This window comes from Myripristis murdjan, chromosome 7, assembly GCF_902150065.1.
Source record: "Myripristis murdjan chromosome 7, fMyrMur1.1, whole genome shotgun sequence".
Lineage (NCBI taxonomy): Eukaryota > Metazoa > Chordata > Actinopteri > Holocentriformes > Holocentridae > Myripristis > Myripristis murdjan.
In genome coordinates, this window is record NC_043986.1 from 10,634,309 (window position 1) to 10,658,831 (window position 24,523).

A 24,523-nucleotide genomic window follows, 5' to 3' on the forward strand; every position below is an offset into this window, starting at 1 on the left:
ACCTAAGCATGCTGCGCTAGGACTATATTGTCCCAAAAAAAAAGCAAAGTGAAATAAAATGAAACAAAATAAAATAATGTATCTGTGGGAGAAAATCATTTTAATACAGATCATTCAGTTAAAAGAATGCAGTTTGACTGGTATTTTGTCAAATTATGACACAGCCTGCAGAGCACACTGGCAGGCCTAGAGTCGTAAACATTCTTGCAGTGTGTTGGTCTTCTTGCCAGACGAAAAGGTGACGATGACGTTGTGGTGAGACAGGCTTAGCGCCGTTTTTTGAAATGTGTGGGCTTTCGATTTGTCGTCAGCTGCTGCTGCACACTCTTCAGGCAAGCCATCCATTTGGGAGACAACAGCAAAATGTATCACATTGTTTACACAATCAAGTCAAGTGGTGAACACAAAAGAAAACATCAACGTCATCTTTCCTATATGGCATATAGCCCAGTTGGTGAGTGAGCCTATTGCGCCTATTCTATAACAAAGGTCAAACCGTCTACCATCATCATCTGCTCTATCACTGATATTTAACGAAGACCACATGACGCATTATATTGAATCTATCTGCATTCACGACTTTATTATTTTTATTTTTATTTTATTTATTTTTTTTACATTTGAAAACTCCATCGCATTGTGCAATGGGCTAAAAAAGCAGGGCAACTACTTAGGTTACAAAATGAATAAGAATATTTTGACAACAATCTATCATTTAATTTCTAACACACTGCAAAAGGTCTTCTAAAGTACTCGCATGCAGCTTTATTTCCAACTAAGTGATGCGAAGGAAGTAGAGCTTCATTTGTGGCACTGGTGGAGGCAGTGCAGTGATACACTGGAGGGCCTCAGTGGCTTGTCTGTATGGTTAACTCAATGCCCTTCACACTGACGAGGCTGCACGTCTGCACAGCACAAACTATTCCATTTCCAGTTTTCAGAGATAATTTCAGTCCATCAGGAGAGAGGGGTAAACACACACACACACACACACACACACACACACACACACACACACACACACACACAGGGCTACCTGGTTATGGTTAAACCGGTCAAATGTCAATAAAAACATTGCTAAGTTAAAGACGTAAGAATGAGCTGCAAGACTGATAAACACAGGCTGTAGACACAGTGATTCTTGTTCCGTCATGAAATGTTCAGTTAGTCACACAATGCATCTGTACACTTCTAAGGCGGTAACTCCTTAGTCAAAACAATAGTGGACCTCAGCTGGCCTAAAATGAAGTTCGACCAAACATAGGCTATATAAAACTAGTAGACACTCACTGTTTTATTGACCAATATGATTATCACAAGTACACTAAACTCCGTTTATTGCATTTCACAATAATCTGCTTTTAACGGTCTAAACACAACATCAACACCACAAAACTTAATTGTAAATCAAAATCCTGTTTTTGAAGTACACGAGGTAATTCACACGGTGTTATCCTAAACATACAAGTTCAAGATAAATGGTGTGTTCCAGCTTTTTTTTTATATACCAAAAATAACTATTATAATAATGATTTCCTTCCAGTGTTGTTTGAAATAAATAGATTGTGCATTTCACCTTGGGCAGCAGGGCAAAAGAATGGCCCACAATAACATTTTGATAAAATGTACATTTTTTTCTACATTTTTTTCCCTTCATTCAAAACATTTTTTTTCATAAAAAACATCATTTTAATTCTGCTTCAAATAAATTAAACCCTGTGTCACGTAAAAATAATTCATCGGTATTCGCAGTAATCCATGCTATATAACATGCATTTTATATAACTTTGGACTTAAAGGAAACCGCACAAGATAGCTACGAAAACAAAATATATAATTGTTCTATAAATAACCAGTTCTTTTTCTATCCCCGATCTTGATGTGGTTTATAACCTGGTAATATCCTCGCCATGCTGTGCTCCGGTGAGTTCATCGGGGGCCCCAGTATTAGTGGCCGAAGCAGCGGCAACAGCGCCGGCTGCTGAGCTTGTGTTGGACCCGGAGGAGGAGGAAGATGATCTCACTTTGGTGTTCGGGAGCCTGTGATCTTTTTTCCATTTCATCCTGCGGTTTTGAAACCAGATTTTAATCTGTCGCTCGGAGAGAACCAGGGTATGGGCGATCTCGATGCGCCTCCGCCGAGTTAAATATCGGTTATAGTGGAATTCCTTCTCCAATTCTAAGACCTGCTGCCGGGTGTATGCTGTCCTAGACCGCTTGGGCTCCGTCCCATTGTAACTCGAGTTCACTGGAAAAAGGAGAAGTGGAGAGAAAGGGAGACAGAGAAGGGAGGAAAGGAGGGGTAAACAAGAATGGCCTCAACTGAGATATGGCTAGAAAGATTTATTGGATATGAATGTTTAGCTGTTTGAGAAATTTAAATGGGAAGTTAAGAACTTCTCAGCGTAATGAGAGGACACTCACATCCAACTATGGGCTAAATTATTAATGCAAGATTACAAAGCTCAATCTTTTTTTTTTTCTTATTCATTTCTCCCCCTCTCTCTATCGCGCAATACATAACAGCAGAAGCCACATGGCGATACGGCTGCCCTGAGTATACCTCGGCCATAAAATTTATGGTGGGTGTAATTACCAATGCCGAGTCGTAAATCCGCCTCAATTGTGCCATTTCAAAGGCTTCCCTGCTATCGGAGCAGGGGCTGGCAACGAGATGGGAGTCAGAGGGACTGATAAAGGGAGGGAAAGGGAGAGAGGAGCAAGAAGAGCAGGAGTGCAGTGAACATAAACATACAAGTTGCCTACCAGTGCTGACGTGAATTTTCTTCATCCATGGGTACACCACGGGCTGCTTGGAGGAGGCTGTGCTGTTTGGATGCTCCGGGGTAGCTTGGTTGCAGGCGGAGGTTGCGGCCGGTGGGGTGGCGGGGGACATGGATAATTGTGGGGTTTCACATGAAGCAGGTTGCCCTTTCCCTGCCAGCAGGTGCGCAGAATGGGGTAGTCCATGTCCCCTTGGCGTGTCAGGTTCAGGGATGCTTGCACAGTTATACTGGCGCTCTTGGTAGCTCGCCCGCGGAGGATATAACTCCTGATGGTGATGCTGGTAGCCAGGGTCCCTTGCGCGGCTGTAATATTCTGGACTATGCTCAGGGATGTAGCTATTTTGCGAATATTCCTCGCATGGAGGAAATTTCGGATCAATGTAGTTAGACTCCATCAAATACGAGCTCATGATCATTAATTTCTGGAGTGGAAAATAATTTTTCTAGCTTTGTCGTTTTTCTGCTCCATAAAGCCCTCCTACTTGCGAGCAGCCCTGTAAAGTTACTTTTACCACGTGACCCCATGGCCCAATAGCAGAGTAAGAGGTAGTTCCCGGATAAGGAACCAGAGGTATTTAGCATACCTACAGTCGCCATTGTGGGCACACATCCCCCTCTCTCTCTTTTCTGGTTCTCTCTCTCTCTCACTCTCTCTCACTCCCTCTCTCTCTCTCGCGCGCGCTCTCTCTCTCTAGTTGTGTTACCAAGGCAATTGATCTAAGGGACAAAACTAGTAGCTAGTTGCTGACTAAGGAAAAAATAAAACAGGCAAAACACACTGGTCTCAATTATTCACAGGGACAATAGGTGATTCACCAAGGATAAGATATAACAAAAGGAAAGCAATCATTATTTTTATATGGCAGACATTAAGGTTACCTAGTAATTAGTGAAGGCACAACCTTTGCCTGTAACAGCTGAACTACAACAAAGATCATGGTCCATTAATGTTGATATACTCCTTAGAGGTAGGATTGCATCACCATACTGTATAAGATGAGTCTCCTAGACCCTTTTTAACAGTAATGTAATCCCAGCTCTGCTGAATATCCATGAGTCAGTGAGGAATTAGGTGCAAAGATCCTCTGGAAACTTGAGGTCATTGTGGTTTATTTTTGAAAGAACGCCTGATATCTTTAAGAGGAGGCAAAACACCAAAAAGGAATCCAGCTTCCTATACAGCAGCATTCATTCAGTAATGCATTTGATTATTTAAAACATCCTGATTGTGCCATAACACGCTTACTTTCCAAGGCCCAGTTATCATCTCTTGGTTGATTACCCCAGCTTTTACTTAAGCTGGTACAACCACAAGCATCAGGGTAATCTATGTGGAATCGGTTTAGCCCACACCTCTATACTTTTTGAAGCTACTTAGAGAAATACAGCAACAAAACCACTGAACAAAAGAAAAGCATGGGACACTCCGTCCTAGTTTTCAGTTCATAAAAGGCAAAAGTGAAAAGGCTAGACTGAAAACGACAGAGCCTTTACTACAGTAGATTTTATAGAGCTATAGTCCAATCAGATGACTGCACCTGTAACTTCAAATAAAAGGCCAACGGTATAACAAAAGCCTTCTAAATGAACATTCAATTTCACCGGTGCAATGAGTGATGCCACAAGCCAGACAACATAGAACGAGTAGTGTAATGTCACAGACCGTACACTTGAGAAACACTGCCATTATGATGTCACAGACCGTATGCTGTCATGGACCAGACTGCACTGGAACAGCACCATTATGTCACAGACAAGACAGTAGTGGAACAGTACCAATATGATGTCACAGAATAGCCAGGCATGTGTAATTTTATTGTTGCTGACAAAAAAAGTTTAATGTAAAAAAAAAAAAAAAAAAAAAGCATTTCCTGCATGCAGGAAATGGCCAGCTTGTAGGAGCTCTGCCTGTGAATTTTCAAAGCCATGTTATTGCTTAATTCAAACCAGTATTCAAATTCTTTCTTCCCATTGGTTTCTCTCTGAAAAAAAAAGAAAACACTGCTATTGGCACTGCCTCTCCTTATCTCTATCTCTCTCTCCCCCTGTCTCTCTCCAACATGGTAGGAATTTCTCTGAAAATTACTGCTAGCCAAGAAATTTTCCTTGACATGCTCTCATAAGAGCCCCATGTGCTGTAACCTTTCTTATGGCCTAAATAGAAGCACATAACTAGTATTTAAATGAATGGAATCTGTGTGTTGCTGCTCTGAACCAGCATCTGAGTGGAGCACTGCTGTGCACAGGGTAGCCACAGCCCAGTCCAAAATTAATAGTCCTATGGAGGAACGTGTAGACAGAAGGAAGTCAGGAATTATACTGCATACCATTCTGACTTTGAAGCAGACAATATAGATATGGTTTTGTCTGTAGTGTGTTCCAAATCATTGCTTTAAATGAATAGCTCGCAGTTACTCTATCTCCAAATTAAATATATCTATATAATAACTTTCAAGACTATCTGCAACTGGGAAAACCAGCTTCCAAAGATTACATGATTATCTGCACTGAAACCTTGACCAGACTGGAGCACTATTTGTTTTCTAGCTTTCTGTAGAGTGCAGGGAGGTGACTGGATAAAAGGATGTTGTATAGTAATATAAAATTATCCTTAACTGTGAGCTGACCTAGCTTGTCTCAGAGTTAGCTGTAGTCAAAGTGACAGAGGTTTAGTCCCCTCAGGCTACTCAGTCAGAAGCCTCCATTGCCATCAGCTTGCAGATGTTGCTTCATAGTTTTACATTGCTATGTTTTTAGCTGTGAGAAATGAAAAGCCAAAACAGCAAGTACTAATAACAAATGCAAAAGCAACAATCTACATCCTAATAACAATAATCCTAATACAACACCAGGAACTACTTTAACTGCTACTGCTACGAATATTAATAGCATTTGCTGCTATTAATAATAATCACAAGGAGAATGACAGTATGTGTCTTTTCAAACAATAGACCTCCAATTGATGAGAGCCATGAAGCTTCAACAGGAGGGACACAAGACAATCCATCGATCATCAGCTCCTAATTATAAAGAAAGGATAGGTATCTATTTTCACAACAATAATTACATAATAACGTGAAAAAAAACTACATATTTCTAAGGCTCTCCTGTTTGTACAGAATGCGGTCGACATTTCTATTACCCCTAGCGAGGATGTTAGAGGCATTTTATAGAGCAATAAAAGCCATAAATCAGTCACTTTTAAACGACCTCTGGTTCCTTACGTGTTTTACAGGGTCTGACACACTAGTAGCCACACACCGCACACATGGGTTTACTCACTGTGGCCTACACAATCTATGGGTGTTATGACTATGAAAACACTTTGTGACAATGTTATTGCATTGCTGGGGCTTAGACAAAAGTTATTTTTTATATCATTGATGCAGGCTATGCTGAGGCCAAAAAAGAAAGGAGGAAAAAAAAAGGTTCAAGCCGAAGAAGAGTGTAGAATCAGAGGAATCCATTGGCTGGCGTGGGATTTCAGTTGCCCATGTATTCCTGTAGAGACGTATTTGCGATTGTTTGTACTTCACACAAATTCGGTTCTACAGGGTACATATAGACAACTAATGTGTTTTATGTTAGGAATTGCAAGGGCGATCTCTCGGGCGGTTATCTATGCAAGCAGATGGTCATCTTTAAAATGCGTTTGGCGTGTTACTGCGAGCAGTGTGAGCAGAGGAGTTGAAAAAATAAACACAAGAGAAATACTGCATAAAGATTTGAGTGAAGCGCATGCTGCTTATCGAGGTTAGTGATGCTCAAATTGAAGATTTTGACAAAACAAATCCATTCTGGTATTAATAATCTGGTTCCAAACTAAAAAGGGACTAGTCTAATGTCAGCTTGTTCTTTTTTTTTTAATATTCATGTGCACACACTGGTACACACAAACACACAAAACATACAGCCTACGCATGAAGCAACACACACACACACACACACACACACACACACACACACACACACACACACACACACACACACACACACTGAGCAAAAGGATAAGGGGGTCTCTTTCTCCACATTCAACCCCTGCCTTTGAGGTAGCTCCTTATATGAATATTCAGTCACAAACACGGCGGATACAAAGGGACGGCGTGACAGCACAGATGAAAAATAAGTTTCTATTGTTCCCAACGATTTCTTGTGCTTGCTATTACCATACTGACCGCTCGGTAACCTTTCTGCCTGCCATTCTGGAAGCTAATGAGAAAAGCCTCGATGAAAAATGCAATATCAGACATGTGACCTGTTTCGGCGTTATTAAAAACAGCAAACATGCTCAAATTGTGAATCAATGGCATTGACTACAGTCAGAATTCAGGTGGGGATTTCAAACGCTGTCAAAAAACATCTCAATCTTCATATTTCGCCGCATGCTCTCTGTGTATCAATTTCATAGATTTTTTTTTTCTTGATTAAAGGACAAGGCTTCCTAAACCACAAATAGTGGTCTAACGAAGACACAGCACCAAAACATGGAAGCCATTTGGCTTTGTGGTGCTCATCTAAATATGTGCTGGCTTTTTTTGTGCACCCCACCAGACTGAAAGAGCTGCATGCGCGCCCCGTACTCCCTCTCGCCCCATGCGCTCTGGCGGACGCATTTTAATATTAGTTAGACAGCCTGACCCGCGTTTCACCCCTCGCGTTTGACTGGTTCCAATAGTTCACTGCCAAGGATTATTGATGGGGAAACAGCAATGAATTCTTTCTCCCCACAAATGGCTTTCAGATCGTGCACCTAGTTCAATAACTAGTTATAATGTAGAAGTACAAAAAATGAGGCCCTCGGGCGGACTAATTTGATGTTTCATTTGTTCATTTGAGAAATAGTTAAGCTTCCCTTTTCCTGCAAAATAACAGCCATACAAGCATGTTCACATATGTACATATGTAAACAAAATAAATCTGTCTAAAAGTATAGCCTATGAGTTGTGATGTCTGTGCATGGCTCTTTTAATTTGGTGGCCAAGCATCTGACCTGGATGTAGACAACACACAGCAATATCCTGCTCCCTGATGAAAATGGTTACGGTGCGCTTTTAATCATCGCCTTAACCTAATAGCCTTTACACATTTACTCTTCCCAGGTGGAATAACGTTAAGCTGCTGCATTTCAAATAGAAAAAAAAAAAGTTTTAATGAAGTGCAGACAGACCGGTTGAATACCCTCTACAAGCGCAAGCTGGGATGCCAGGGGAACAAAGGTGATTTTAGACAGTAGATGCCCCACAGAGGCCATTGCCTGGTTTGCAGTTCACAGACAGATGTAGTGGTTCGTTAGATTAAGGAGTTACAAAGCATTAAAATCCATGTCACCTGAGCAAAATAGATCAAACACAACTCCTCTGCCTGTTAGCATGGCCTCTAAGTTTATTTTTCTTACAATTTGCCAGCGCAAAATAATTCACTTTTAAGTTACAGCACTTATGAAATAGTGTTAAAATCAAACCTGCACTTGAATAGCAATAGCAATAATAATAATAATAATGAAAATAATAATAATAATAATAGGTTTATTTTCAGTGGTTTGAAAATCACTGATTGCTGTATCAGTGTCTCTGTAGGCTATATAAAGAAAAGCCTGAATGAGACCAAATTCGTTAAGACTGGAAAGACATCAATAGCCGTGATGTCAGCGGAGCCAGCTGTTTGCCTACAGCCAAATAACAAGCTCCAGAAGTGTCACTTCTCCTGACTAAAGGCAGGTGGAAAGGCGTGGAGCGATGGGTAACACTTACTGATAAATCCACGATCCCACTCATTTCGCCCTCGATGAATTTTCTGAAAAATAGAGGGGAAAACGAAAATTAGATCAAGAATTCTTCCAAAAGGTACACCTTTAACTTAGAAATGGGCTTTCTTTCGTGCAATTTCAATTATTAAAACAGGCTACCTGAGCAGCACTGATAACAAAATTCAACCAAATGGTAATTTAAAGCAAATGTGCATGGGGGTAATTTTGTGATTTTTTTAAAATATATTTTTTTTAAATCAGAAATGGTCAATATCCGTTAAATCAGTTCAGTAAAGTTAGATTTTTTAAATCTCGTACTCATTTGGCCTAACATGTTATTAAAATGTACACGCATCTTCCAACAGTTCCTTCGTTTTTGCTCAATAGATGCATTTGCCAGTGCAAGTTTTCGTATGCATATTTGAAAAAAACAAATAAACAAACAAATGAAGACATGATCAACAAATGGTAATAAAAAAAAAAAACGAAAATCGAGAGAGGGAAATTGTTTCATTCGAAATTATTTATTAGGCTATTTTTTCTGCACTAGTCTATCAATTTTCAAATACAGAAATGAATCCTTTTGATGTGTTGCATAATTATTTCACCTTAATGATTCCTCAGCCTCTCCCTCGCCTCTGATCTCCTCTGTTATCTAGCCTAATTGAAGGGAGGTGCCCTAGAAAAGCTTTGACAAGTGTGGACTCCTGCAGAACTGGGACCGAGGACAGAAATTTAGGACGGGTCATTTTCAGACAGTAAAACTAAATTTACAATCATTTTTGGTATTTCCTTGGGCAAATGTTCTATGAATAGAAATCCCTCGACTTCAGTGCGGCTGAATAATAGCGAGTAGTCAAGAAAAAATCACGACTTTGTCTTAACATTGGAAATAAATTCAGGCTCTATTCGAGAAAAAAAAAAAAAAAACAATATAGTGGGACTTTATGGATCTTGTTTGGGCTCGGTGTTAGACAAAGGGAAGTCTGTGCTCACCCGGAAATGACCTCTGTCGATTGAATAATGACAGTGTCAGTTCCACAGGTCAAAGAAAAGAATACATAAGCATAGCAGTGAAAGGGGATGTTTAGGTCACTTCACTTTTACTGTAGTGATACTAGACTGTTTGGAGCTGAAGTGTCCTGTCCTCAAGTTGGATCATACAATCCATAAAAATCTGCAGCCTGGATCACAAGATACAATGTCTGAAAAGTCCTCATGGTTAAAATGGCAGCAAATATCCGTGCACACAATAAACACAATGCATCCTCTATGCCATATTACACATTGCACACTTTTATTTATTACTATCCTCATGGAAAATCTCAAATAAAGATTGGACATGTCACTTTGTGGGGGAAAATGCAAGTCTGCCAATGTTTCTTTTATTATGTCATGCAGTGGATGTGGATTTTCCCTGGCATAGTCAGTACATTACAAACAGTAAAAAAACTGCAAAGCATGAATCCAAGGATAAAAAAAAAGCATGAATCCATGGTTGAAAAACATTGCCCCTTAGATGTATTGCCCATACAGGAGCGTGTTACACAGTGCCCCCTATTGGAAGTGCATAATTGATCACCCTGCACACCTGAAAGTAAACATGCATGGGCTGACAAAGTAGCCCCACCATGAAATTAGAAAAGTAGAGATGCCAGTAGACTGAAGACTGCCACAGTATGAAGGTGTGTGTGTGTGTGTGTGTGTGCGTGTATGTAGCTTTTCATGCTCACTCCTCATTGTGTTAGAGTGTAGTTGTGTTATAAATACCCGGGTCAAGTGTGTGAAACTTTTCATTTGGTTAACAGCTGATTCCAAAACATTTCTATTTCCAACACTTCATTCAAACAGTAACTCTCTGTGTTGTCCTCTGCTGTGGTTCCACTGGGAATGAAGCCTTAACATCAATTGGTGTTGCACCATGCTCTATCAACTGAGCTACAATGAGCCAAACAAGACATAATATCAGAATAAGCCATCTGTAAGTCTATACATTGATTAAGGCTAAAAAAAAAAAAAAAAAAAAAGGCATGTGCAGGCTGAATAGCTTTCTATGACATGTGGGCTTTTAAATGATCTGCCCTATAAAGCAACAGAAAACTATTGAGCTTATACGATCACATTGCCTCATCAGTCTCCAACTTGATCAATTCAGAGATTTCTCCGCCTGTAATATGGATAACAAGCAAGATATGCTACAGAGGTGGTTGTTAATTTACTGAACAACTAATATTCCTGTACTCTGGAAATAAAGAAGCATTTTGATGTCTGACAAACCAAAGACAGCCGCACCTCTCAGGGATATAAGGTTCATCACCACCTTGAAAAATGGTGTTTGTTTTTCCAAAGGGTAGTTGTGAGCTTGGAGGATGTCATAATTGCACTGCCAAGAGCAACGTCTTTGAATCAAACCTTTCTCTTGGCCCAGTTACTAACTTGACCCTAAAATAACTGGAACTCCAACTATCCTTTTGTCAAGGTGAAGCTGATAATGACATGGAGCATTTTGTGAGGTTATTTTGCATTTCAAAGCTTATTTTTGTATGAAGGATATCATTCATTAAAACAGATTGTAAACTTTGCCAAGAACAATTTCATATACACCAACAAACTTGTACTATACCATCATGCCTAAGGAAATGTGTGTGTGTTGTGTGTTTGTGTGTGTGTGTGTGTGTGTGTGTGAAAGAGAGAGAGAGAGAAAGAGAGAGAGCGAGAGAGAGAGAGAGAGAGAGAGAGAGAGAGAGGTGGAGTGCAGGGTGCGGCTAAATTATTTTTGGTAGCTCTGGTTGACTTTTGATTTTCCACACAGTCAATTTTGTCAAATTATTTTCTCTCTTACAAACAGGAGCAGCCGTGCACAACAAACTGTTGAAACACATAAAGTTACCATCCTGAAAACTATCTTTAATGAAACCTGCTGACGAAGTATGAGGATATTAAATACACAGTTACCCTGATTTGTTTCTTAAGATTCAAACCTTGTAAATCTAAGGCAGAAAAATAAAGCCGGTCAAAGCGAACAACCGGTGTAGCCGTTTCTATATGATCAACACTGTGGCGATTTAATTCTACAACGTCAAAAAAAAAAAAAAATGCATTTTTTTACCCTTCACATTTTAAAATACAATTTCTCCTATGGAATCGTAAAACGCAAGGCCTGCAGCCGCAAAAGACGCACATTGCCTACGCAACCACACCGTAAATTTTTGAGTTAATTAATTTTCTAATCATGCATGTTGATGCCGAGATAGAAGTCAGCCTTACGTAAAACATAAACAACATTATTTATGTGATAAATGGCAAAATAACGGAGCCGTTGCAGGCCTGTAGGCAAAGTTAAAAAGAACTTACTGCAGCAGCCTCCAGTCCCCAACACCACTCGACTACAGAGTCCGGAGAAAGGTACTGCACCCTCACTGCCACAAAGCCCTTTCTTCCTCAGATAAGGGGAAGCCAGCAGCTGCGATTCCGGACAGTTAAGATTATATATGATGTGTATATATCGAAGGTTTGTCAGCTCTTCCAGGCCATAAAACCCACTTAAATGACACCACGTGCTTCCTATGCACCATTCACAGGCCCAGCTTGAGGCAATTGGCATAAGTAACCTTGTAAACTTTAAAATACCCTAAAAGAAAGACATACAAAAAGGGGATTCAATACATTGTCCACGTAAGGTTAGGCCTAACAGAGCGCAGAGAAAGTGGACGCTGTGCTAGCCAGTTCTCTAGCCGTCAAGGAAGTTCTATAGGAAGCTATTAGTTTGAGAGGTGAGTTGATTTTTATTTCCTTCAAGTGCTATCAAAGTTATAAAGGAGTTAATTCATAACTTGCGGCTATTATGCGTCATATACTAGAATATTACTAATACTACTGTAAAAGTAGACAGCCAGCAAATGACATGAGTTTATGTCCTCTATATAATAGTTTTACTTTTACTACAATATAATAATATCTGCTTCAAAGAGCAGGAAGAAATCATAAAGGTGCCATATGGCCTCACAGTGATGGCGCGTCAGTCTGCGGCCACAGGAAACCAAAGTTTTGCATCCATGTTGTGTGTTTGGGCGAATGTTATCACAGGCTAGGTCCCTTCCTACCCTGACAAAACAGGAAACGGAGTCTGTCTGTGGTGGAGAGGTAGAAAAGGGGCAATAAAGTTTTATGGGGGGGCCTTAAACTTCAATGCGCATTTGTCAGTAAAGGAAATTCTGCAAATTTCTAACCCAACTGTACGGGGAAGCTCGTGTCTCCTAAAGATTTCATTTAGTCCTGACTATTATTAGGCTGGAGACATCACTCAGTGAAATAAAGTGGCATTAAAGGCGGAGTCAACAATATTATTACTTAGATAGTCCTTCCTAAACATACAAAACGTAGGGTTTTCAACCACGACAAAAACGTAAGCTTACTGTTTTTACGTATTTTAATTCACCATATATAGTTAAAAGTCATTAAATATAAGCCAGGTGTGTGATGTCACAGATTATTCCCCTGATATCAAGAAGTAATTATCTGGTGTAGACCTAAAATAAGAGAAATATGCACTGAGCACATATACATTGGAACACTGTTTACTTTAAATTGTGAGATTTTATTGATTACAATCAACAAATATGCCTCTATCAATTATTCTAGGCCTTGTGTAAGCCAGGCTCCTTAAGCCTACCAAGGGAGGATGTGTCTCCATTGCACATTACAACAATATTATCACATACAATTGTTGAATTACACATAAGGATTTAGATTCACAAGGGTATAAGACAACAAGGAGGATGCCTTCATATGACCAAAAGAAAAAAAAAACTCTCCCACGAAGACACTGCTCATTGAACAAAACACACATCCAACCAGGTGTCCAGCTTGTTTGCATTGCAGCACAACAGAGAATAAATTTTAAATTAAAAAAGAATGAGGGGGGGGAAACGTCCATTTTTACGGGCTGGAAAACTATATACTGTTGCTTCTGACAGCTCGCCACCATCATGGTGTTATATAAGAATACATATGCGTTTATTTGATTTGTTTATCTTCTATCATATGGACAGAAATTAGTCAGGCTACCACTCAGCTTCTTCTACGTTATATAATATTAGTGGTACTGTATAGCCTTTCCATGCACTGCAGCGTAAAGGACCCAGCTCCCCTCAACCTTTGGTCCCTCAAATGCAGCAAAGTGAGGTTATCATCGCATGGGCAGCAAATTAATTTAGAAATGTAAACCGATTGATCAAAGTGAGTGATATTCAATACATTAGGTCCCAAACTGCAGCAAGTGACACATAATTGGTGATGAAGCACTACAGAGCGGTGTCATGATGTCATTGCTCCTAACAGTTCATCCGGAGGTCAGGCAGCACTCCAGCACTATGCAGTGTGGGGTGAACGTGCACCTCGTTCAGTGCACTTATTCCTTCACTTTGATCTTTGAGTCCTTCTTCCACTTCATTCGTCTGTTCTGGAACCAGATTTTGATCTGCCTCTCGTTTAGACACAGGGTGTGGGCGATCTCTATGCGCCTGCGGCGGCTGAGGTACCGGTTGAAGTGAAACTCTTTCTCCAGCTCCAGAGTCTGGTAGCGGGTGTAACTGGTCCTGGACCGCTTACCGTCCGATTCTGAAGTGGTATTAAAATCGGTTAGCTTTCAGCAGTGGAGTGGTGATAAATAAATAAAAAAACAAAATAAATAAAGTTGCTTATGGTTCAGTCGGTGATTATCATAACAACCTTAATGCAAAACAAAAAAAATAATTTACTTCTTAAGAGAGGTATTAAATTATGTTTCCCTCCTCAAGAACACCGTGCCATTATGTAACTTAAATCAGTTTAATAATGCTGGCTACTGTAGTATTATACTACGAATGCATGTCATAAAAATTAAAAAAAAAAAAAAAAAAAAAAAAAGGTTGGTATACACTTCAGATAATAAAAAGGTGGGTAAACTCTAAGGGGACAGAACCATCTATTACATCAATGGCTTTATGTCTCAAAAAAATATAAAAAGTACATTATCATTTAAGAAATCTTATCCTGTTATTGGGGGTAATTAAAAATTGGAGGAGTTAAATAGGGCAGCATGAAAAAATAATGTGTTGGCCTCCATGCAAACGCTGGCCTGGGCCTAAGACCGCTTGCACAGAAGTAAAATATCCTAGTAGGAAAAACTAATATAAAATCTAAGGAAGTGTAATTAAAACGTGAGAATCACTCTGAGTTACTGTATAAAAAATATCCCCCCTTAGACTTGTTGTAAGTATTGTCGTGCTAAGAGAGGTAACAGGCCTTGGACTTAATGTTAACTCCCTGCTGTGTGTTCTTGGATGTGGGCTTATGGAGGAACACAAAACAGAAGTGGCTTCTATTTGCAGAAAATGTGCTCACTGCCCATCTGTAGCCTATAGGCAACTAGTGGCTCCAATACAAGGCATGGAAAACGAGCATGCCTATTCAAATCTTTTCGAGGTGAAAAGTTCATGATTGGGTCAGGGCATTGCTGTTTCCAAGAGTTCAATTTAAGGCTAAACCCCCATCACACAGAGGCTCTGATAACCTAGTACATAATGGTTTACTAAGAGTATAGACTAAGCAATGTGGAAAAAAATAATACTAGGACACGAATGTGTAATATTATTTCATAGTTTTATCACAGTTTTGTTCTCTTATCCAATTATACCACCATAAATCACCCCACAGATCACCTCTTCACCGTAACAGAGCAGGTTTACGAGCAATGGATGCCTTTGTCATAAAATTTATGACCGCGAGTTTTTATTATTTCCTGCGTTTGGCCTATAAAGCTCAAGAGGGAAACGGGATCGGGCGAAAGAAGTGTTGCAGCGTTAAGAGTGAATAAGTCGCACTTTAGAAAATAGGCAAACTTTACCGTGGCTCATGTGCAGTTTTGTCATCCATGGATAAATCTGTGGCCGTTGCTCACTGTCCTGACGCTGGTTCAGATTTGTGTTTCGTTTCACCGCTTGCGTGTTCGCCGCTTTTCTCTCGCTTTCCTGGGTCTTGTTGCCGCTGGATTTCGCGCTCCTCTCCGCGTTTCTGTCTGTCTCTTGTCCCAGCAGCGTGTTACTGCCGTAGTTGAGCCCACTTGCATCCACGGACGAGCTACTGGAGACCATGGTTATCTGTGGTCCTGGCGGCAGAGGAGTATCCGTATTGCCACGCAGGCTAGTTTTCATCTCCTCTCGTTCAACAGAGGTCGTGGGGACGGGACAAGTGAATATCCCGTTCACATTAACACCCTCATAACAACTGGACATGCGCCCAGATCGAGAACCACAGTGATCGAAATTAAACATAGTGTTAGGAGAAGTTGTCTCGCTTGTTTGCCTGAGCATGGAGCTGTCAACATACGAGCTCATGTTTAAGTATTGCCGACACTTTCCTAACACACTAAAGAGGGCTGCGGGTTGTATTTTTCGGTTGTTTCGTTGTTTTGTTGATCATAGTCGGTTTTGGAAAATTCAGAGCTGTCTGTCCTAAAAAAATAATCCAGGATTTATAGGTGGGGTAGGCTATGGAATCTTTTTTTTATTCTTGATCCGACGCGCGCTGCCCAAATATGGGGTATTTGTATGGGATCACGTGCACATGTTGGCCAGTCATAAATTGGCTTTGATACTCAATGGGGATATTGATGAATAGGAGAAACGTGTCCGGTAAACTTTGAGCTGTTGGTTGTTGAAGACCATGCAGGGATCTTGGCGAAAAAAGGGCAAGACAGTAAGACAAGAGCGTCATCTGGTGTCTGGTATGGGGCAGGACGGTCAGGGCTGGCCACTGCTCTCTGACCATGCCAGCGTGTGTGTCCCACATAAGTAATATACAATATAGACTACCACTAGCAGCAATAATAACACTAATAATGATGATGATAATCATAATAATAATAGCGATCATTCTAATAGTAGAAGTTTAGGCCATATTCACCTCTAGTTCAGATGCATTCGTAAGTAACGGTATAAGCGTACTTTTCGATTAAACTGGTAAAAAATCAATTTTAGAAAAATGGCGACAAGAAACTACACACCTATATGTCGCTGTAAGTTATTATAAATATATGGGCTACGGGAATGTTATAATGTTCGACTGTGCGCCAACAAACACCCTTTCCCGTGTTTCTGATGCCAATTTGAAGTTGAACGTTTATGAAAGAGGCCAAAACTGACTGAGAAATCTGGGCTTTGCTTAGATTATTTGCCCCCCTCGCTCAGCTACTTTCAGAGGTTCTCCTGAACAAAAGGTTAGGATAAATTTGAAATGTAATATTTTTTTCAAAAAAGCCACACTGAGTGAGGGGTAGTGTAAGCAACCTTTCTTTATACGGCCATCTGAGTCATGTTAGGAAGTGCCACACACACCAAAAGAACAAGACGAAGGTGAAAGTTTTACAAATATTTTATTCCATGATACACAATTATGACAAAACATGAATTCGTAACCCCAAACAAAAGTGAAGTATTACTAGTGTACAAATCTATCTCACAAGGAAAGCCTATTGTGTCAAATGATCAAAAAGGGCTAAGCGCAATGTTATGAAGCGTCTATCAAGGCGGCTAAATGCACATAAGTCCTCACAGGATTTACATAATATAGTATTACTTTGATTATATACAGGCATTTCAGTTTTGTGTGTATTTGATCCCGTGCAACTTTCAGGATTATACAAGACACTTTCTGCGGACGATTCAAGTACTACATTATACTGCGATAAAATAAGTGTACGTCCGATCCTTTCCTTCATACGTGGAATGTTAATGCAAAACGTGGAGTTAAGCCTGACCAACACTGTAGTTTGTGAGGTGATCAAAGAGTTTACAGTGATGGATGGGGTGTGGGATAAATACACAGATTCTGCTTTCATGGGGAATAACGTTGAAATTAATACTTTTTTCCCCCTTTCACAACACAAGTGTGACATGGCAATGCAAAAACCAATTCTGCGCTCCAATGCCAAGATATTTTGCATGGGCCATACTGCGCCTGAAATAATTTGGATATCTTGTAAGGCTCAACGCTCCTGTGGTCAACATGAAATATAGTGAGAGAGCTGCAGAGTAGCCATCATGCAGTGAAGTCAGTCTCTGGTCCATATAGATTTTTTTAGGTAGTTATGTTGGGTTTTCATCGTCATCTGGTGGTAATTTTTTTTTATTCTTTTTTCTTCTCCTCATCTTTCCCCTCTTCCATTGCGCCACTGCGTTCCTCCTCTTGAGAGACTCCTGTCTGTTCACTTCCAGTCACCGTGGAGGTCAGGTTGCTCTCCTTCTTCCATTTCATGCGTCGGTTTTGAAACCAGATTTTGATCTGCCGCTCTGTTAAACAAAGCGCATTTGCGATTTCAATGCGTCTGCGCCTGGTCAGGTAGCGATTGAAATGAAACTCCTTTTCCAGCTCAAGTGTTTGATAACGAGAGTATATCTGACGTCCTCTGCGTCTGTCTGACCCGTAGCCGACTCCTGAAGGGAAGCAAATCAGATAAAAGATTGTAACTAATTTATTAATTTACATGATGCTATCACGTTTGATTTATATATAATAACAGATTTTTAATCTACTATAATACTCTAGCACAGTTTGATATAACTTTTGGCTCATTGTGAGATTCACAAAAAAACATGTAGAAAAAATATATTGTTTTTAACTGTAAGGCAAACATAGATTAAAGTATCTGGTTTATTATCTAAAATAATGAAAGCCTCCTTAGATATTCTTTATGTCTAATGGTAGTGATTATGACCATTATATCATTCTTAAAATGAAAGCTGTTTGTTTGCACATGAAAGGGCCCATCTACAAGTCTAGGGGATACAGTAATGGTTTATGGGGCCATAAAAAGTAACTTACTCTCTTGGTAAGACATATCGTAAAACTGGCCCATTTCCTTAATTTATTTGTCGTAGTAAAACTCACCGCTGTGTGAGTTCATTCGCTGCATCCACGGGTAGATCGGGATGTTGCTTTTCTGCTCCTGAGCTCCTGCTCTTCCTTGATCCAAACTGTACTCTTGAGCAATGTGGCTTTGTGTATTGAGTCCCATGTTTGTTTGTCTGCAACTGGGGAGCACGTCCTTGTCTTGAAGAAACACATTTGATCCATATTCATACTGTGCCCTGCCAGACCCAAACACGACATTATCTTGAGGAGAGTAGAAAGGTGCATATATCCGATTTTGGGTCACAGCAGCACCGTACGACGAAAAATGTCTGACTGTGTCATAGGTGGTGGAGTTTAGGGGTACATTGGGCAAAACGTCTTGACCACCAGATAAATGGCAGGAGAGCGACGGGTTTGCGAAATAAGAATTCATACCTTGCCTGTAACCCTCTCTCCAACTCTCCCCACTTCTTTATCGGTCTCTTTTCAATCTCCTTCTCAGTAAATCTCCTCTCCGTCTCTGTCAACCAACCACACCGCTCTCGAAGGTCTTCTTTTTTCCACTTTCTGCTTCTCTCAATGGACGTGGGCTACTTTGAGGATTCAATATTATTAATTTCCAATCTCCGGTTAAGACGCACAAACCCGAGTGTTATAGCTGAGGCTTGGCTCGGTGAGAGACAATATGACAATGTCAGCTGACCATTCTCCACCAATTGAGAGCCAGGACTTGAGGAGAAACTGTAGCTTTTAGCTCAGAGCTTGAACATTAGTGCTAAATGCCGATAAACACAACGTAGAGTTCGAGTAACACACTATAGAGTCCGGCTGCATGAGAAATTATAGACTTAGAGTGAGTGGGAATATGATATTTAAGAGGAAAATATGATGCAAAATGTGACTCGTGACATTCAGTGCAGTAGGCATATTCTACGGGGATTCAAAATCGACAAAAATGCAGAATAATAAAGACTCATATTATAAGGTACTTATACAAAAGAGTCTACAACAGAAAAGGTGGGACCCTGTCTATTTTCTAAGACATAATGTCCTTGTGTATGTCTGTGTGTGTGTGTGTGTGTGTGTGTGTGTGTGTGTGTGTGTGTGTGTGTGTGTGTGTGTGTGTGTGTGTAAGTGTGTGTGATTGAGTGAGTGAGTGTAAAACTCACTTAATTGTAATTTTTAACACCACTATGGAGATACAATATCAATAAATAGAAAGGACCGTTGGGGGCCCATATACATTGAGAGTCACACCATGACGCCCTGCCTCTGAATGAAGCTTCACATGAATATTGGTATTTAGTGCTAATCTCACCCCTATTGACGATTTTCTGACGTACTCTTAATGATTTCATTATATATTAATTGTACTATCTGGCATGTGAGGAATTATCATGCCTTTGCACTGAACTGGGGGAGGGTGTAGGTGGTAAGAATGCGTTTATGGTCTCTCTTCTGTGAGGGCAATAAAACAAGTGACGTTCCCCAGCTCACCAACAACTAACTCTGCAGCAAAGCCCTGCAACACGAGGAGCAATCTCCAGGCTCAGAAATGAAAGCACTGCACAGCATGTGGAGGCATAAACCAAGGGGAAATAGCGTGTAGGTCCAAGTCGACTCGTAAAGAACTGCGTTTAAGAAGATATTTCTGCCACCCTCTTGAAAAATCCAATCAGTTATGCGACTGTCCAGCCTACGTCAGGCAAAAGCCTCCACAGACTAACTGAGCGGGGTCTGCCTGTTCACTATAGGCTGACTGATCACAGGTACAGTGCCTTCAGTTCATAGAAATAAAAAAACAAATAGGCGATTAATTTGAAAAGCACAAGTTGTCGAAAATGCTTAGGCAGAGTTTCTACTCTTTTTTTCTGTTGGGTTTATGTTTTCCTCTCCATTACAGGCTGATTGCTCACAGGTACAGTCTCTTCAGTTCACAGAAATTTAAAAAAATATCTTGACTATCAATTTGAAAAGCACAAGCTGTCTAAAATACCCTGTGTTTAAATGCTCATGCAGAGATTCTGCTCCTTTTCTGTTGGGAATATGTTTCGAAATTCCTTCGACAGAACGAGGTTAGGGAACTAATAATTATCTCAGATGTAGAGCAGCAAATGATGGGTTTGAAAATGACTATAGAGGTGCTGTGTAAAAAAAAAAAAAAAAAAAAACTGGCAAAAAGTTAACCGTGTGAACGTGAACCACGGATCCTTGAAATGCGTAACATCTCAATGAATGATATATTATATAGTCCCATATACTCCCCACGATTTTATCTATCAACACAGTTAAAGATTTTTTGCAACCCAGAAACCGAGAGCGGCTTTGCTACGGCCAACATTTTAACCCATCAAAAGTCATAGGTAGGCTATTTAAATTAAATTATATTAAAAACAAAACTCCCACACTTGCTTGAAAATAAATGTGACTTATAATAGACATCATCGCGCGTTTCTTTAACAGGCCATAATTGATACCTTAATTAATCAATACAGTTATTGAAAATGTCTGGCTATTTTGTTCAATCGCAGTCGATCTAGCTCCAGTCTGTTGGTCCACCTCATTGATTTCTTGAATAGGGTGAATACTTGCAGCCTAAACGTGCAACAGTGTTTGGTCTGTTGTTTAGGATCCTGAATAGCCCATAAAAGAGACAAGAACAAAGAGGAGGAAGTCGCTGGTGCAATAAAAGTTTCCTTTCACCTTATTCGTGGCCATATGTGACATCCGCACCGCACAAATTTGAGGCAAATCAGGCTCAAAAGTCTGAGTCTTAAGTTTTTCCCCATTGGCTGTTAAATAATAAATCTGTTATAAACCACGTTACAGTTCGATCGGCGGGATACACCAACTTCATAAGCGGCACAAGCAATATGGACTATACCAATTTATATCAACTGATATGCAGCTTCTGGAGGGCACAAAGTTGTTGGAGACCATATAGTGAAAATGCGCAAACCCGCCCACTGATTATCCATCCCTTTAAATAAAACCAAGTTTGAATTTTAATTCAACCTGCACAATTAAAACCCAAATTTTATTTAAGAAAACTGATGGATTTGGTACCAGTGTAATTTTTGTTTCATTTTGTGTTGATCATCATAACTAACAGCAAGCGTGCCTAACTTGAGAGAGCTTTGTTTTATAACCGGCTCCGTCACATAAAGCCTCGTATTCACCTTACAGTCAGAATGTTATCGAGTTTTCATTAAATAATATAAAAAATCTGATTTAACTAGGAATGACCATGAACTAATTTATATTTCAAAACAAAATTTAAATTCTCGTTCATCATATCAACCCACGATGGTTCACAGTCTAAATCATGGTCTTAGTTATAAGTTTAGGCTGTAATTATTAGTAGGTTAAAGCCTGTGTGGACTGGAGAGGCTGGAATGCAACAGAGGTTGTCCAAATGTGCACAACTAGAAAGGTCTTTCTTTCCCCTGTGTTTTAGTGTTTTATGGCGGCCTGTGGGACAAATCACAAGCGCGGCTTTTGATGCAGGACGGAAAGAAGCCGTTTGGTTCATGTCTCCTTCAGCTGTGACTACTGATTCCCAGTAATATGTACAATGAACGAAAGAGGCTAACATCAGAATTCTTAACACTACAAATGTACAGAAGGGTCGAATAGGAAAATAATCAATTATGTAAGGATAGTAACCATGCAAATTAACAAAAGCCTATACTGTGAATTTGTTGTTAGCTACGGTAAATGCAGAATATACCTTTAATGGAAAGATAATAAGTAACGTGGGGCTAAACATAGTGTTGTTGTTGTTGTTGTTGTTATTATTATTATTATTATTATTATTATTATCATTATTATTATTTCTAAAGCCAAAGTAGATGCTCTGTAAATTTAGGCTTTAGGCGTCGAAGTTAGGCGACTTCATCTGCTGAAGGCCTAATTTCAAACAGACCTCAGGGCCACCTCCCTTTAGTAGACCGGGGCCCATATCCGTGTAAGCAACGAGTTTTGTTTTGCATGCTTGGTGATATACAGCCACTCTCAACATCAAAACCTTCCTCAGTTTTATAAACACATATTAAATCTCTACATTATCAAACATGACCACAATGACCGTGAGAGAGACAGAAAGAGAGAAAAAGCCTTGTCAGTGAGATCTTCTCTGATCCCTTTCTTCTAACCCATGTCTAACCCTATAATAAGGAGTAATTCACATACTAACAATATAAAGCCCTCTATAAGCACTCTGCCTTCACTGGCTAGCCCAATTAATGTCCGGAAGTGTGCGACTTTATGCTCGTTAAGCACTCAGGAAGCTGTTGCCCAATGAGCACATGTTGGTCCACACATCATAAATTATGACCATTAGTAGGCAAAAATTTCTGCCCTGTCGGGAATTTGTAACTCGAGTTCTAAATGTGGTGATATGGACAGATTCATTACTTCACGTAGTTATATACAAACTTGTATCTCCAGCGGATCTCTAGCCTACCTCTAAGTCCTAAAGGCCTGTAGGACAAAACAATGTGCATTTCCACAATTTTAGACTAGAACTCAAACAGTTGGTATGTATTAAATTTAATGTCTCTCTCTCTCTCTCTCTCTCTCTCTCTCTCCCTCTCTCTCTCCTCTCTCTCTCTCTCTCTCTCTCTCTCTAGGCATAGCATTGGGCAGGAGCGGACACGATCCATTGCAACACCAGTGCTACATAAGGGAAAAGCAAACACCGAGTGTAACAGTAGTCTAGTAGTCTTGTAATACTTTAAAGGCTTCCTGAACAAGGCTTTGCCAATATTTTACAAGACTGAAACCCGGGAGCGCCGAGCAACAGCAACAGACAGGAACGCATGACATCAGTTTCTCACATAAAAATATTTTCTGTTCGCACAGACAATAAAACCTAGCGCCTCAGTTACCTACAGCTCCCTTGTTGTCATTTGGTGAAACAATTGCTTTCAACTTCAAATGCACATAAAATGACACATTGTCACGTCGTCAGACTGACACACACACACGCACACACACACACACACGGTGGGACTGAAGATACTTTTGAACGCTACAATAAAATTCTTTTGGGACCAATCTGCTAGTTTGGGGTGCAATAAAAGTTTTATATCCCTTGTCCCTTAGTATTTCCTTTATTATCTGTTTTTTTAACACTTTCTTGGTCTCTCTCACTCTCTTCCTCTCTCACACACACACACAGACACACACAGACACACAAGCTTACAAAGCTGCAGTTTCTCTTATTTGCTTCTGTGGTGTTTAACACACTGACTTGCTGTATGTGTTGTCTAATAAAAGCTGAACATCGCCTCTGTCAAATGTTGAAAAAAAAAAAAAAAAAAAACTAATTTAAGAAATTTATGGATAATGTGTTTGGTCACAAAATTATACATTTCACCCACAAATTATGTAAAGTATTTCAAAATGTACTGCTTAATTCATAGCACTCTATTTAGGCCAACTCATGTTGAAGATAAATAAATAAATAAATAAGTTTTGTTTTTTTCTGCTATGATGATGACGACATTGATGATGATGATGATGATGATGATGACGATGATGATGATGATGATGATGATGATAAATGACAGTATTATAATTTTTGTTCACGGTGTAAAATAAAAAAAAAATACATTCAATACACAACAGTTTCGTCACTGGCTCTGTCACTAGGCGACATCTTCACATCCTTGCACCTCATTTTCAAGACAAAACAAATACAGCCATTCTCCAATGCGACAACAGCAAATTACACAGCCAGCAACACTCATCCATGTCATCGCTGAGGTATTTGCAATGCTCGCTGGTCACAGACGCTTTCAATTCAGCAGTGTATCGGCCAGGCCAGCCTACATCCGCAGTGAGCCGCCACTGAACCCCACAGCCATAAACAACAAGCCCAGCAGCCTCAACACCCGCCCACTTCCACATCCAATACTTCTAGTCGCTAGGGGGCACTGCCGGGAGCTTGAGTGTGTGTGTGTGTGTGTGTGTGTGTGTGTGTGTGTGTGTGAGAGAGAGAGAGAGAGAGAGAGACGATGAGAAAGAATGTTTGTGGGCACACGCGTGCACATGGTGTTTGCGTGTGAATCAGTGTATGTGTGCTATTCAAGCACTT

The 24,523-nt window shown here is 40.1% G+C and overlaps 4 protein-coding genes across 11 annotated transcripts in view; all 4 read right to left on the reverse strand.

The window, feature by feature from the left end:
- Positions 1 to 24,523, reverse strand: part of LOC115362656 (homeobox protein Hox-C13a) — a 146,010-nt gene that overhangs the window by 10,943 nt on the left and 110,544 nt on the right. For 6 of the 7 annotated variants that reach the window (XM_030056676.1, XM_030056674.1, XM_030056672.1 and 3 more), the window contains one exon: positions 8,537 to 8,579. The exons of the other annotated variant lie outside the window; for it this stretch is intronic. The gene's annotated coding sequence lies outside the window, so the exon portion shown is untranslated. The remainder of the gene's footprint in view (positions 1 to 8,536; positions 8,580 to 24,523) is intronic. 7 annotated transcript variants of the gene reach the window in all.
- hoxc4a (homeobox C4a) lies at positions 1,723 to 3,202 on the reverse strand. The gene is made up of 2 exons (XM_030056679.1): positions 2,767 to 3,202; positions 1,723 to 2,248 (listed from the first exon to the last, which is right to left on the reverse strand). Exons 1-2 carry the CDS (start codon positions 3,200 to 3,202, stop codon positions 1,887 to 1,889), a joined length of 798 nt encoding a protein of 265 aa, XP_029912539.1. The 3' UTR covers positions 1,723 to 1,886.
- On the reverse strand, positions 13,943 to 15,908 carry hoxc5a (homeobox C5a). The gene is made up of 2 exons (XM_030056682.1): positions 15,419 to 15,908; positions 13,943 to 14,151 (listed from the first exon to the last, which is right to left on the reverse strand). Exons 1-2 carry the CDS (start codon positions 15,906 to 15,908, stop codon positions 13,943 to 13,945), a joined length of 699 nt encoding a protein of 232 aa, XP_029912542.1.
- hoxc6a (homeobox C6a) lies at positions 17,698 to 18,856 on the reverse strand. Of its 2 annotated transcripts, none has more exons than XM_030056684.1 (2): positions 18,463 to 18,856; positions 17,698 to 18,005 (listed from the first exon to the last, which is right to left on the reverse strand). In XM_030056684.1, exons 1-2 carry the CDS (start codon positions 18,854 to 18,856, stop codon positions 17,698 to 17,700), a joined length of 702 nt encoding a protein of 233 aa, XP_029912544.1. The 2 variants fall into 2 exon arrangements, with proteins under 2 accessions (XP_029912544.1, XP_029912543.1); XM_030056683.1 differs by having other exon boundaries at positions 18,460 to 18,856.